General features: G+C 40.5%; 1 protein-coding gene across 4 annotated transcripts in view; it reads left to right on the forward strand.

The window, feature by feature from the left end:
- The window catches only part of rtn4 (reticulon 4), a 72,202-nt gene extending 58,410 nt beyond the window's left edge, over positions 1-13,792 (forward strand). For all 4 annotated transcript variants that reach the window (XM_033025206.1, XM_033025208.1, XM_033025207.1 and 1 more), the window contains 4 exons: positions 3,632-3,701; positions 10,185-10,231; positions 11,639-11,697; positions 12,909-13,792. In XM_033025206.1, coding sequence (XP_032881097.1) covers positions 3,632-3,701; positions 10,185-10,231; positions 11,639-11,697; positions 12,909-12,951 — 219 coding nt within the window. In that variant the 3' untranslated portion in view covers positions 12,952-13,792. The remainder of the gene's footprint in view (positions 1-3,631; positions 3,702-10,184; positions 10,232-11,638; positions 11,698-12,908) is intronic.
- The last annotated feature ends 2,412 nt before the right edge of the window (positions 13,793-16,204 follow it).

Consider the following 16,204-nt stretch of genomic DNA (forward strand, 5'->3'; position numbering starts at 1 on the left):
CCCTTTTAACCCCAGTTTAGGTGTCAATGTCCTGTAAATTGAAACCCTCATCTCCTACCCCACTCTTTGGAAGTATAACTTCTAACTTCAGCCCTTGGAGATTTCTTTGATTCCTTGATTTGTGTGTCTGATTAAAATCCAGCAGTCAGTAAATGGAGAAGCTGGCTGGGATCATTGGCACATAAGTGAGGAAACTGCTACAGAATTTGTTTATATAGCCATACCAAATAAGTCACTCTTTAGAGCTGGCTTTCTTGAGATGGGTTATTATAGCTTGTGTGACTCATTTAAACGATAGACTCTGACTTGGAATAATTTTCAGTGTTTTTAATATCTTAATCCAGAAATTCTAAATGTTAACAAAACTAAAACGTGTTCAAGTAGACAAATTTGAAGAATGGAGCAAAAATGTTTTAAAATAGTTGAGAATAGTTGACTGCATGTCAGGTGTTAACTTCCAATAGATTTTAACCGTTGTTTAACCATTGTTTAATTGTGCAAAGTCCTATCATACTGATGTTACACTTTTATAAAGTGGCTGCTAAGATTCTGAAATAACTGATCTTAATTACTTTCAAGGTTGCCATTTATGGAATCAATGGATCCCTAAAAAAATCTTAATTGAGTGTACCTCCAGAGTAAATCGGAGTTATAATTTTAAAAAGCCAATTTTTTTCTTTCTGATCTTTCTGATAGAATATACAAAAAAAATAATTAAAAAATGAAGTTAACTTGTTTTATGGGGTGAATTTTTAGAGCTAGTTTTTACAAGGATGAACGATAAGTTGGTGCACATTATTCAAAATGGATTGATCATTTAGGACCAAGAAGAGAAACAAACTATATATATATATAGAGATGAGTTGCCAATGCAGGTTGCAACATGATCTAATTGCTATTATGGAGACGTGTTTGGAGGGTAACCAGGAACGGGTGTTCATTATTCCAGATTGTATGATCCAAAAGAGCAGGCCTAACTTGAAAGGAGGCATTAGCATTATTAATGAAGGAAAGTATCTGTGATGATAGCCACTCCAATGAGAAGACAATTCAGTAGCATACTCTCAGAATTGTTGAGAAGAAAGATGGAGATGACAACATCAATGCAGGTGCTATTAGTTTTTAGTTTTGAGATGCAGCACAGAAAATGTCCGTGCCGACCAGTGATCTTACACGCACTAGGGACAATTTACAATTATACCAAGCTAATTAACCGACAAACCTCTACATCTTTGGAGTATGGGAGGAAACCGGAGATCCTGGAGAAAACCCACGCAGGTCACGGTTAGAACGTACAAACTCTATACAGCCAGCACCCGCAGTCAGGATCGAATTCTGGTCTCTGACCCTATAAAGCAGCAACTCTACTGCTGCGCCACTGTGGCTAGACATTTATGAGCAAAAACAAAACAAAAACTGCAGGATGGCTCAGAGAGTCAGGCAGCATCTGTGAAGGAAAATGGACAGATGATGTTTCAGGTTCAGACCCTGAAGAAGGATCCCGACATGAAACCTCAACGTCTTTTTCTTCCATGGATGTTGTCTGACCAGCTGAGTATCCCCAGCAGTTTGTTTTTTGCTCAGGATTCTAGTATCTGCAGTCTTTTGCGCCTCCTGGATAGACATTCATATCTTGTTTCATGTTAATCTGCCTTCTGACCAACATTGTGCAGTGTGTATGTGGACAACCACAATGTGAGCTTCATTGATCCATCAACTCAATCCTTAGCAGTTCAAGGTGGCCACAGAGTTAAAATGTGGAACTGGGGCAACACCAACTTTGACGGTATTGGACAGGAATTTGCTCAAGTTGATTAGAGCAGGTTGTTGTGGGTCAAGGAATGCTTGGAAAATGGGATGCTTTTAAAAGTGCTGACAAGAATTCAGGGCATGCATATTCCTGTGAGAATGAAGGGTGAGGCAGGTTGGGAGTAAAAAAGTTTGGGTGATGAAAGAAAAGAGCTGATTAGGGATAGTTTAATTTATTGTCATGTTTACCGAGGTACAGTGAATAACGTTTTTGTTGCGTGCTATCCAGTCAGCGGAAAGACTACACGTGATTACGATCAAGCCGTCCAATGTACAGATACACAATAACAGTAATAATGTCTAGTACAAGATAAAGTCCAGTAACATCCGATTAAATGCATGGTAGTCAGCATGCTTTTATATCTGGGAGATCGTGTCTTACAAATATATATATATTTTTTTTTTGAAGTAGTAATCAAACAGGTGGTCGATGGCAAAGCCATAGATACTGTCCATAGGGACGTCAGGAAGGCATTTGATACGATTCCACAAGGTAGTGCTCTGGAATGTTTGATTGCATGGGATCCAGGAAGAGCTAGCCAACGGGATATAGAATTGGCTTCATGGAAGGACGCAGAAGGTAATGGTGGAAAGTGTTTTTTCGAATACGAGGCCTGTGATTATTGGTGTGGTTCAGGAATTGACGCTAGGCTGATTGTGCTGATTGGTGCTGATGATTGTGGTTCACCAATGATTTGGATTGGAATATGGAAGGCATGCTTAGCAAGGTTGCAGATGACACTCAAATAAGTAACATTGGGTGGTATTGTAGATAGTGAAGATGGTTATCAAAAATTACCACAGGGTCTTGATTATTAGAGCAAGTGGACTGAGGAATGGTTATTGGAGCTTAATGTAGATAAGTGAGAGGTGTTACATTTTGGGAAGTCAATCCAGAGTACGACCTTCACAGTGCGTGGCAGGCTCCTGGGAAATGTTGCAGAGCAGAGGAATCTAGGAGTGCAGATACATGCTTTCTTGAAAGTGGCATCACAAGTGGATAGGGTTGTCAAGAAGCCTTTCTGTACATTGGCCTCATTAGTCAAGTTGTTGAGTATAGAAGTTGGGATAGACACAAAATGCTTGAGTAACTCAGTGGGTCTGGCTCAACCCCCTTTGCCCACCCTCCAATAAAAGCCTGTTAACTAGCTTCAGAGTTCCCAGCTATGTACCCTTCTTGTGCTCACCTGCCTCTATCCAACAATCTGCCTATCAGTGAACCTCTTTGCCTGAGGTCATCTGTTGCCGGCCATGATTTGTCCTGCCTTTTTTTTTGCTTCGATTTTTTTGAGTTGGGCTCGTGTTCACATCTGGCATTCAGTGAGTTCCTGACTTATAAGATGCAGTGCACACAATTGTAAATTATAGGTTTTCTGAACATTGGAGACAAACGGGTGGTTTTGGAGAACAAACAGTAGTTTTGGAGAGCGACTGCACGTGTCGGCTTGATTCACCTCACTGAATGCTTTCTGCTTTGATGTTTAGGTAATAGGGTAATCAGACTGATAATGGCACACCTCTGATGCAACATGGCAAATCTTTGTAAATTCTTTGAAGATCTATCAATACTGGCAAATGGGGATGTGGTTAATGTGATTCATTTCTGAATTTTGAATCAATGATTTTCTTTGGCATATACTTAAAATGCCATTTTCTTAAGTTTAGCATTCTGCATTGTGAAATAGGACGGATTCTTTCTGCTTGCTGCTGTTAGAATGTAGAAGTAATATACGATGGCTTACTAGAAATGACAATTGGACAGGTGTGTATTTGGTTTTGATGTTGCTTTGTGAACTGCATGCTTAAGTATATTTTATTTTAGTTTTCAGTGCTGATGTGGCTGCTCACATATGTTGGTGCCTTGTTTAATGGGTTGACTCTGCTGATAATAGGTAAGTCTTTACCAATTCTCTGAATGTATTTCTGTTCCTCCATTTTACTCATTAAAAGTATTTTATGAACTTTAACTGTTCACACTTAAAATCTAAATACAAATATTTTCTTAAAAGTATAGTTGGTTAAAATGCATTTGCTGAAAAGTGGGCATTTTCTCTTTCTTAAAACTCAACATTTTTGTGGTAGTGTTTTCATTTGTGGATTTCATTAAGTTTTGTGAAATGTTGCGTCAGTGTTAATATGTGAAATGTGTTACGTTTTTGTTCAATTTGTTTTAATTGAGAGATACAGCATGAAAACAGGCCCACCGAGTCCATGCTGGTTTACACCAAAAATAGACACAAAGGCAGCTTCTCTGGAGAGAAGGGATGGGTGACAATTTAGGTCGAGACCCTTCATTGGGTCTGAAGAAGGGTCTTGACCCAAATGTCAACCATTCCTGCTCTCCAGAGATACTGCCTGGCCCGCTGAGTTACTCCAACATTGTGTGTCAACCCATTCACACTACTTCTATGTTATCTCTCTTTTGCATCCAATTCCCTACACAGTAGGGGCAATTTACAGTGGCTTGTTACTTGCCCTTTACTTTCATATTTAATCAAAAACTTTATTCCCTTTTTTGTAGACACTTGGAAATTGTTTTCTTTGTATTCAATAACTAAACTGTGGCCTCCAAATAGGAGCTATTTTGTTTCTATCTCCAACATTGGGATGTCTGTTTCTTCAATCCAAATTTTGGTTTAATGTGGCCTTTCAATAATTGCTATTAAATGGAAGGACCTCCAAATCACAATCTTGTATTGTGCTTGTCAAGACAACATCTGGATACATTGGTCTAAATGTTGTGGCAGTCCAATTTAGCATTGCATTATTAAATTGACAGTAACTTTTTAGACTATGTTAATGTGGATATCTATGAGCCGCTGGCAGTGATTTCCTGTTCCTGTGTGTGATCTGCACTTTTCCCACTTCAGCCCCTAATAAGTTAATAAATTGCGGAAAACTTCATATTCTGCTTCTCCAAATTGTCCTGTGGGGTTGGGGTAATTGTGACAGAGTGAGATCTGAAAATGGAGTACGTGTTCAATCGTCAGTCTCATAAAGCAAAGAACTGCTGACTCTAGCCCGCATTTCTGGAGCTATCTACAGAGTCCATTGAATCTCGCAACATTTTATTATTTAATTTGCCTGTTGTTAAAGCAATCAATACAACAATACAATACGGTTTTATTCATCACATTGCACATAAAGTGCAAGTGAAATGAATCTTAATAGTTCTAAGGACCTTTACACCTCCTTACAAAACTTTGGCATGAGGCTGTGCATCAGGCTTGATACCTGTCTGGGTGCTCTACTAAGTCAGTTTTACTTGGTAGATTTCAAGTTTATTTGGAGCATTGAGTTCTTATTTTGTCAAATAATTAGATGAGTGTTGTCAACAAAGCTACACTTTATACAATAGTACTGTTTTTATTGTTTGCGACAAACCTGTGGCTGCAAGTTACTACAGATCCACCACCTATTTTCCGGCACCCTTGGTTCCAGAGCCTTGCCGTATAATCTATTTTGATGGACCAACGAGGTCTTGGTCTTGGGGGCCCAAGATTCCGCAAAGTCGGCCATGGAAATCGGATATGGGAACGGATCTGCCGGCTCCTGCAGGGCCAGAACTCCAGAGCCCTGGTCACAAGCAGCAAATTCGACTCACCAATCGACTGCAGATGTCAGCTATGGCAACAGATCTGTCGCCTATGGGAACGGATTTGCTGGCTTCGACCGGGCCAGAGTTGCAGAGCCTCGAACGCATGGGGCAAATTCGACTTGCCGATCGGCCGTGGAACTGATCTGTCAACTCCAGCTGGGCTGGAGTTCCAGAGGGCTGGCTGCAGCCAGCAAATTCAATCTGCCGATCGGCCGTGGTAATTCCAATGAGGTTAAGATCAGCTGCCTCACCAGGCCTAGGCACCACATTTTCGGGGGGATTTCAAGTGCGCTCTTGTAATTTTGTCCGGATTAAAAGTAACTACCATGTTTTTTCTGGAGCAAAAGCTTCGGAAAGCTGTTGTCCTTCAACTGCAGCTGATTAGGGAGGGTGTATAATGTTTTTCCCAATTGTTTTGTGATATATAAAATGACTTGGATATAAATGTATATGAGTTAGTAAGTTTACACATGACACTAAGATTGCTGGTGTTGCGATTGGTGAGGGAGGCTGTCAAAGTATACTGCGGGATATAGATCAGCTACGGAAAAGGGTGGAGAAATGGCATTCAGAATTTAACCTGAGCAAGTGCAAGGTGTTGTGCCTTTGGAGATTGAATGCAACGAAAATATACAAGTAATGGCAGGACCCTAGCATTGATGTACAGAGGATCCAATCCATAACTCCCTGAAAGTGGCAACGCAAGTAGATAGTGGTGAAGAAGACATATGGTATGTTTACTTTCATGTGTCGGGGCATTGGACTATCGCATACAGTTCTGGTGGCCCCATTATAGTAAGATGGTGGAGGCTTTTGAAAGGGTTCAGAAGATGTTCACGAGAATACTTTCTGGCTTAGGGGTATTAGCTACAAGGAGTGGTTGGACAAACTTGGATTGTTTTCTCTGGAATTCTGGATGTTGAGGGGAGGGCGACAGAAATATAATATTGAGAGACATAGATAGGGTAGACAGAACCTTTTGCCCAGGTTGGACATCTCAAGACTAGAAGGCAGGGATTTAAGGTGAGAGAAGCAAAAGTTTAAAGGAAATGTACAGGTTGCGTTTTTACACCGCGTGTGGAGGCCTGGAACTTGCCTGGGGTAGTGGAGGATGCAGAGCTTAATCACCTTTGGAAACCTAGAGATTCACAGGATTCCTGAGATATGAGTCGTCGTTAGATGCAGGTAGAGTGCTGAGAGACTAGCGTATGGCTAATGTTGAAGGTGACTAATGTGTCTCTACTTTAGAAAGGCTGCAAAGGAAAACCTGGCAACTATAGACCAGTGAGCATAATAATTCTGGTAGGAAAGTTACTGATGGGTATATTATATATGCATATTGGATGGACAGAGGCTGATAAGGATAGTCAGCTTGGTTTTGTGTGTGGGAAGTTGTCTCGTGGATTTTGATTTTTAAGTGACCAAGAAGCTTGATGGGGCATGGCCATCGATGCAGTCTATGTGGCCTTCACCAAGGCCATTAAAGTTCTACTGGTAAGCTTCTCTGGTGGTTATATCGCATGGGAACCAGGGGTAGCTAGCTAACTCTATATACAACTAACTTCAACGTAGGAGGCAGAGAGTGGTGATGGAAGGTTGTTCTTTGGAGTCGAGGCCTGTGATTAGTGGTGTGCCTCGGGGATCAGTGCTCATTGCTGTCTGTCATCTATCAATGATTTGGATGAGAATGTACAAGGTATGATTGTTAAATTTGAGGAGGGCACTCAAGCAACATTATGGACAGTGAAGATGGCTATCAAGAATTACAAGATCTTCATCAGCTGGGTTGGCTGAGGAATGGCCAATGGAATTTAATTAAAATTAGTGTGAGGTATTGCATTTGAGATATCAAATTTCACAGTGAGATAGAGTCCCGTGGAGTGTTGTTAAGTAGAGTGATCTAGAACAACAAGTACATCCCTGAAAATGATGTTGTGAGTAGATAGGGTGGTGAAGTCTTTTGGCATCCTGCCCTTTATCAGTAAATGAATTTAGTATAAAAATTGGGATGTTACCTTATAGTTGTAGAAAATGTTGGCGAGGCTGCACTTGGAATATTGTGAGTTTTGACCATCCTGCTTGCGGGAAGGTGTCATTAAGCCAGAAAGGGTGCAGAGGATTTTTACGGTTGTTGCCAGGACTAGAGCGATAGGGAGATTGGGCAAGCTAGGACTTTATTCCTTGCAGTGCAGGAGACTGAGGGGTAATCTAATAGAAGTGTAGAAAACCATGAGGAATAGATTGGGTGAATGCACAGTCTTTTGACCCAGTATACAGTGCATTCAGAAATGATTCAGACCCCTTCACTTTTTCCACATTTTGTGACGTTACAGCCATATTTTAAAATGGATTAAATTCTTTTTTTTTTTATCATCAATCGACACACAATACCCCAAAATGAAGAAGCGAAGACAGGTGTTTAGAAATGTTTGCAAAGTAATTTAAAAAAAATGGAAATATCACATTTACATAAGTATTCAGACCCTTTGCTATGACACTCAGAATTGAGCTTAGGTTCATCCTGTTTCCATTGATTATCCTTGAGATGTTTCTCAACCTGATTGGAGTCCACCAGTGGTAAATTAAATTGATTGGACATGATTTGGAAAGGCACACACCTGTCTATATAAGGTCCCACAGCTGATAATGCATGTTAGAGCGAAAACCAAGCCACGAAGACGAAGGAATTGTCCGTAGACCTCCGAGACAGGATTGTGTCGAGACACAGATCTGGGGAAGGGTATCAAAGAATCTCTGCAGCATTGCAGGTCCCGAAGTGCACATTGGCCTCCGTCATTCTTATCATGCCTTTATGGTGGAGTGGCCAGACGGAAACCACTCCTCAGTAAAAGACACATGACAGCCCGCTTGGAGTTTGCCAAAATGCATGAGAAATAAGATTCTCTGGTCTGATGAAACTAAGATTGAACTCTTTGGCCTGAATGCCAAGCGTCACGTCTGGAGGAAACCAGGCACCGCTCATCACCTGGCCAATACCATACCTACGGTGAAGCATGGTGGTGGCAGCATCATGCTGTGGGGATGATTTTCAGTGGCAGTAACTGGGAAACTAGTCGGGATCGAGGGAAAGATGAACGGGGCAAAGTACAGAGAGATCCTTGATGAAAACCTGCTCCAGAGCGTTCTGTACCTCAGACTGGGGCGGAGGTTCACCTTCCAACAGGACAACGACCCTAAGCACACAGCCAAGACACTGCAGGAGTGACTTCGTGACAAGTCTGTGAATGTCCTTGAGTGGCCCAGCCAGAGCCCGGACTTGAACCCGATCGAACGTCTCTGGAGGGACCTGAAAATAGCTGTGCATCAACGGTCCCCATCCAACCTGACAGAGCTTGAGAGGATCTGCAGAGAAGAATGGGAGAAATTACCCAAATAAAAAATGCTTGTAGCATCATACCCAAGAAGACTTGAGGCTGTAATCGCTGCCAAAGGTGCCTCAACAAAGTACTGAGTAAAGGGTCTGAATACTTATGTAAATGTGATTTTTCAGTTATTTCATTTTAATTCTGGTAATTTTTCAGTTATTTCATTTTATTCCTGGTAGGCAGAGACAAGTTGGCGGATGGGCCTATTTCCATGCTGCATGACTGAGAAGTTCCTGCGCAGCTTAGTTTGAATCACCAACCCTAAGTATTATAACAATGTCCCTTTGCTTAAGATTCTCCCACTGGTAGAAATATTTTGACATCCCGTTAAGCCCCCTGAGGATCTCGTATGTTTCAAAAAGATCACTCTCGCTCTCTGTGCTCCAAAAGATGTAGATCTAATTTATACAGCTATTTGTGATTTGACAATCTTCATTTGTGATACGACAGCCTTCTCATCCCAGAAATTAGCCTAGTGAATCTTATTTGGACAGCTGCTAATTCCTGGTACATCCTTTCTTAAATAAGAGAACCAAAACAGTACTGCAGGTGGGATCTCACCAGTACTCTGCACAAGGTTCTTTAGTAACTTGTCAGTTTCTTTGTTGAACCAAATTAAGGCGCATTCTACTATCTAGTCCATCAGCCTTTTATGTGGCATCTTGTCAAAAGCCTTCTGGCAATCCAAATATTTTTACTCCCCAGGTTACAATAAGTACATGGGAAAGGAACTGATGAGAATTTCGAGAGCTGGGGTACATTTAGATTGGCTGAATATGTTTCGGTTGGAAAAATATATGGAAACGGATAATTTTGTGATGTAATACAGTAGATGTACTTTCCATAAGACTGGATATGGTGTGACTTAAAAGATTTACTGCTAAAAGTTAAAAAAATTATGTCATCGTAGATAACAAGTTGCTATGGATAGACGATTAGTTTAAATGAAGGGGCCATGTTGTGCTGGTAATATACACTTAGATGCGTGTGGGTGACAGTCCAACATGGTCTCTAAAAAGTGGGAAGAAATTAAGCAAATGGGCATGTCAGGGAATGAGAGGTTTTCCACTAGATAAGAGTAGACTAGATCCTTAGGTGGTGTATGGTCAGTTTACCTTCCAGGAAAGGATCTTGTTCATGTTGTTTGAGCATGCCTTCATAACGAGGTACAAATACACATGAATCTAAATTCTATTCCACCTAGTTATCTGAAGATCAAAAATCAGTGCCGAACCTGAGGATTAAAAACTGATTGTCTTTATGTTAATGAAAAAGGTTTACCATGCATGTATTTGTGTAATAGCCGTTTTAAATAAAAAATTTCTTTAGGTTTTTAAAATGCTTTGTAAAGTTTCTCGATACTAAAGGAATTAAATTTATTTTTCCTTCAGCTCTGGTAGCAGTTTTCAGCATTCCAGTTGTCTATGAAAGGCACCAGGTAAGTGACTAAAATTGCTCTTCTGCCGAAGGGATATTAAAGTTTACAAAATGGGTGTGTAGAAGCATGCTGGCATGAACACAATTTGCATTTGATAGAGGTTATCTTGACTGGGGGAAAAATTGGTTCTCACATATTTTGAGCGTTATCTGGCTTTGTACAGCAATCAATAATTGAGGTCTTGCATTTAATCTGCGTTGCTGGTATGACTGCCATCATGTTGATTCTTTTTTAATGATTCCTGACAGACGGTCAATAGCAGATTTTGATTATTTTAAATACAAAAGACACCACAACTTAAATGGCAAAGACATTTTTGAAAGTTGTCTCTGAACAAGCTTCATATAATCCATGTGGGCTAGCATTAGCCACACTCAGACTGACTACCCCAATCTCTTGTTTTGGACTAGCTCAATTATTAAGATTTCTTGCATCTAGATCAAGCTGGTATATTTAAAGAAGACTGCATAACTTATTACTTTGATGTGGTCTCATCCTGTTCCAGTGATTTAAATTAGAGCAGTGTTCTTGTGCTTAAACATTTGACTGCTGCTTCCATCCGCATAAATTCATAAGTTATAGGAGCAGAATTGGTCATTTGGCCCATTAAGTCTGCCATTCAATCAATCATGGCTGGTCTATCTTTCCCTCATAACCCCATTCACTTGCCTTCTCCAAATAATCCCTGACAGCTGTACTAATCAAGAATTTGTCGATCTCCGCTTTAAAAAATGTACAATGACTTGGCCTCCACAGCCTTCTGTAGCAATGAATTCCACAGATTCACCACACTCTATGACTAAGTAAATTCCTCATCTCCTTTCTAAAGGTACGTCCATTTATTGTGAGGCTACGGCCTCTGGTCCTAGACTCTCCCACTAGTGGAAACATCCTTTGCACATCCACTCAGCAGTCCACGCCTCCTCGTCTCACCACTCATCCATCCATCTTCCCCAGCACTGCCAAAAACAGTAGTTTCTATTCAACTTTTGAGTCTGAAGAAGGGTCTCGACCCAAAACGTCACCTATGCCTTCGCGCCGTAGATGCTGCCTCACCCGATGAGTTTCTCCAGCATTTTTGTCTCTTCAACTGTTGCTACTAACACTGTCTGTCCTATGTAACTAACACTGTAGCTACTAACAATGGCCCTATCCCCCCCAACTCTTTCTCCGCTACATCAACTGCATTGAGGCTGCCTTCTGTACCTGTGCTGATTTACATGCAAGGCAAATGTTCTTGACTACAATAAATGAATTTTGCGGGTTAATTCTTCCATCACTGCCGCACTCCCAACCCCCTCCTGCAATCTCTGTGCAATAAGGCTTCAGATTAACTGGAACCATATTATGGTACTTTGAGAAATGCACTTCTTCAATGGTTGTAATATGAGTGTTATTTCTTTTTAGGCTCAAATTGATCATTACTTGGGGATAGTAAGCAAACAGATTAGAGATGTCACCGCCAAGTAAGTATGCAAGAATTTGGAAACTGTAATTACTTACAGCCATTTTGAGTGTTTCTGTGGCTAAGTATTGTTCTGTTTCCTTCTTGCCTATCATTTCTTTCAAGATGTTTACATGGAGCATGACACCCATCTCTCTCCAAGATGCTTTGCAGAATGTGAATATAGCACCAATGTCCTTAAGACTCCCAATTTCCCCATGTACTTATCTCTCACAACATTATTGACCACTAGAGTTTGAACGCCTTAAGATAATTTCATAGCTGAAATTATTGTAGTCTGATTATTGACAAACAAAAGTTTGCATGCTGTTTAAATGCCTGGTTATGTCCCTTGTGGATAAATGGTGCAAAAGTATTCATCTTTTTAAGTATCTTTCTCAATATTTAGCATCTTGAAAGGCATTTTATTGTGCTTTTTTTTGGATTCCAGTTTAATGGTTTTTTTTTAAAATGTCAAACCACTAGCCATGGTAAATTTAGCAAGTTCCTATCTGATAGCTTGCAAAGGAAGAGTGGCATTATTTGTGGTGCACAATAAATTATCTTTTGTATTGTAGCATCAATACTAAATTTACATATAATTAGAGAATCTTATTTTCTGTATCCTTTGACCAAGTTTACACAGCCTATAATTTGAACAGAGTTTGTCAATTGTGTCCAATCAGTTGTACTCTCACTCCATATGGTATTCGTGTGAAGATTTGGGCTGTCTATTATTTAAGATATCCTTATGGAGGATTTTTTCTACGGCACTGTTAAATTGAGGAGTATCTGATTTTTCAACTGTTTTTAAAAATGTTGATTTTGCACATAATTTCCTTTGGCAGTCATAAACACACCAAACTAACTGACGAACAAAGTATATTTTATGGTGGGATTTGCACGTGGACTGTTTTGTCTAGAAGATGTATTGAATGCAGAAGCATAGGAGCTCCATGATTAGATTTATAGACTAATTTAGTATAGGGCATTTTTCCCCCCTATTTGTGAAACTGGGAGATAAAACAACGTATGGTGTGCATGCAATTTATGCCGAAAATCAACTGTGAACATTACCAGTTTAGGCAAAGGCTAGTTTTCTTGGTGTTTTGGTAATGGTTGCTACTTTCATTAGCAAACCCCACAGCTATTGCATAACAGGCCAGCATATATTTAAATAAAAAAATAAAAAATGAAAATTGTGAATCAAATAACTTTTATTTCTCATTTTAGGATTCGAGCTAAAGTTCCTGGTCTGAGGAAGAAAACAGAGTAGTATCCTGCCCTGCGTTTCATGGCATGTTGTCTGCAGGGCTATCACTCGATTGTCACAGGGAGGGTTGGGAAGAACAAAATAGCCTTGGAACTGCAGTGTAATTTGCAAATCTTTTACATTTTGGTAGTAACTGAAACAGTGTTTAACTGCAGTCATGATCTATTATATCTCAAATACTAACGTACAACATTTGAAGTCAGTTTATTTATCTGATATGGTACAGAAAACACTGGTTTGTATTAAAGATTTGAGAAGCTGTACATTGCACTTGTCAGGGTTAGTGTCTTATGTGTAACAAATCATGGTGCAGTAGGAGTTTTGAGTATTCCCACCCTCCACCCCATCCCCAGTTTGCACACTGTAGAATCTATGCTGTGAGGTTGTTGCAAATTTCTAACCCCTGATGATTATATTTACTGTACCATTTTAGTGATATTGAGGTCTTGCTTTTCTGACAAATCCTTCGCTGTATTAAGATTTTACTGTTTTAACAATTACCAGTTAGTGTTTCACAGAGCTGATTTCATCAGCTCTACAGTGCTTGATGTTTCAGAGTTGGCTGCATTTTAAAGATGAATCCACATTGCTGAAACATGCAGAATATTACATTAATCACATTAATGTACAATCATTAATTTCATCTATAGCAAAAATATGAACAATAGCAAATTTAACTGTACTGCTGATTATTTGTGGACTGTATTTAATGCTACAAATAAATGTAACTTGGAAATTTCAAGCATTGTCGGATGCACAGATGAGGCAATGAACATTGCATTGTAAATTGGGCTCCGGCTTTCGTCTGGGGAATGCAGTGTGGAATAAAAATGAATAAAGCTTACAGATGTATTCTTTGAGTTTTTCTACCTATATTTTCAGGGTATTAGGCACTTTGACCCAGAGCTCACTGTTTATCCATGACTTCTTAGCACGGTTAGTTTCTTCACACATTGATATATCATTTCTTTCTTGCCACTTCAAAGTTCACATTCTTTTCTATACAGGCAAAATAGTATACACTTTTCATGTCTCCTTATTTAAATGATTAGCTCCTTAGGTTGCTTCTCTAAGAAGCTACAGATGTAATAGCACATGCCTCAAATCGTCTTGACAGAAAGAAACTATGCCTTGTCTTAGTGTTAATCTAGCTACATTAGCTTTGCTAATGTAATCATAATCATGATTTTGAAGGTTGCTTTTTATTAAGTGAGAAGAGGAAAGATGTAATCACACATCCTTTGACTTTTCAAGAGTTTTGCAGTTTGCTGTGTAAATAGAGGATGTTGGAGAAAAAAGTATGTATTAGCATAGGCCTAATTCACACACAAACTTGAGCTTTCATCTCTTCTCTTTTACCCCCCCCCCCCCCTCCATGAGATTGCACATCTGTTGCCTCCTTTATCCTTTGCACGTGTGTGCCTCTGGTCCTAGACTCTCCCACTAGTGGAAACATCCTCTCCACATCCACTTAACAGTACACCCCTCCTAATCTTATCATTGATGCCAAAAACAGTAGTCTCAAGTCAATTATTGCTTCTAACACTGTCCTCTGCCATCAACAACTTCTCTTGACTCCTCTCACCAGGGCCGGCCTTAAGCCGATTGGACCGATTGCTCCCAATTGGGCCCTGCGAGTAAGGGGGCCCCGCGCCAGAGTAATCTACACTCGGCTCGGGTGGATCTACCCTGGGTGAAGGGGGGGAGAGAGAGTAGAGGGGGAAGAAAGGGGTAAACAGGGAGGGGGGTGCGTCGTTCACTCACGGCAGCACTCCCGCTCCTCCAGGCGCCATGCTTCACGCACGCAGCCTCGGCTCCACCCCTCTCTCTCCACGGGGAGACGCGGTGAACAATACATGGAGGGCCGGGGGTTGGAGCAACGTTTACAAACCTCGGCCTCAGCTCACGCCCATCCGCCGGCATCCGCTCCTCTCCCTCCCTTCTCTCCTTCCCTCCCACACATAACGCACAGACAACTAACACACACAACTAAGTTTGGATGGGGTAGAAGCTCAAAGGATAGGATGGGGCTGAAGCCCAAAATTTAATGCCTGGACTGGTTTTTCACCAATGGTTATTGGTTTTCCAGGATCTATTTAATTAAATTACTTTTTTTTCATTTCACAGTCACTAAAACAAGTGGTATTGTAACTATGTACTTTTCAGAGGTGATCTACACATTTTGTTTGTTACTTGTAGGCTTACATGTATGCAATTTTATATTAAAATGTAGCTTAGATCTGTTTGGTCCATTAACTCGCAGGCACTTTTTAAGTGCACATTTTGATTACTTTCCATTCTACCATAGAGATATAAAGTCTATAATAGACTTTAATTATATTTATATGAATCTACAGACCTTGGCTGGGAACCTGGGGCTCATCAAAGTTGTTCCCAATTGGGCCCCGCAACTCCTAAGGCCGGCCCGCCTCTCACTTTCTCGGAGTTAAAGGTGTAGCCATGAGCACTTGCCTGGGGCCTAGCTATGCCTGCTTTTTTTTTCAGCCAGACCGTCTATGACACCTCTCTCCCAATCCATAATCTCAGTTTTCATCACAGGTCACAGACTATTGAGTGGCGTCTACTATAAACATATCGACTCCGACAGTTATCTGGACTACACATTCTGCCACTTGAAAAGACGCTATTCTCTACAATCTTTCAATTTACCTACATACCTGTACATCTTTGGAGTGGGAGGGAACCGAAGATCTCGGAGAAAACCCATGGAGACCATACAAACTCCGTACAGACAGTACCTGTTGTCGGGATCAAACCCGGGTCTCCAGTGCTACAAGCACTGTAAGGCAGCAACGCAACTGTGCTGCCCTTTTTGCAGGCAACTTCTTTTTATCCCTACAAAGTAGGACATCCAGTCCGGGGTATTTGGAAAGTCTTAATCCCATTAATTAGTTAAGAAAAGTTAGTAAGTTCTGTTCAATTTCTGATACTATTGTGGCTTCCACAAGATAGATTCAAAATGCTTACTCTCAACTTGACAATTTTGTCTATCTCTGCCTTTAAGAGATCTATTTAGTTTCATTGCTAGTATATGCTTGAAGGAGCTCTCATGCTTTAGATACTTTATAGAAATTGAACGTGTGTGCAGAAAATGATAAATTACTTACTTCACTGGATCCTACAGAAGCAGCACTTTTTTTTATAAAAATGGGGCCCAGTTTGGTCTGACTGGCTGAAGTCTTTGGTTGTGTAGTCCAAGCACTGTAGCCTTCACATTGGTTTCTGTTATCAAACT

Source organism: Amblyraja radiata, chromosome 8 (genome assembly GCF_010909765.2).
Source record: "Amblyraja radiata isolate CabotCenter1 chromosome 8, sAmbRad1.1.pri, whole genome shotgun sequence".
Lineage (NCBI taxonomy): Eukaryota > Metazoa > Chordata > Chondrichthyes > Rajiformes > Rajidae > Amblyraja > Amblyraja radiata.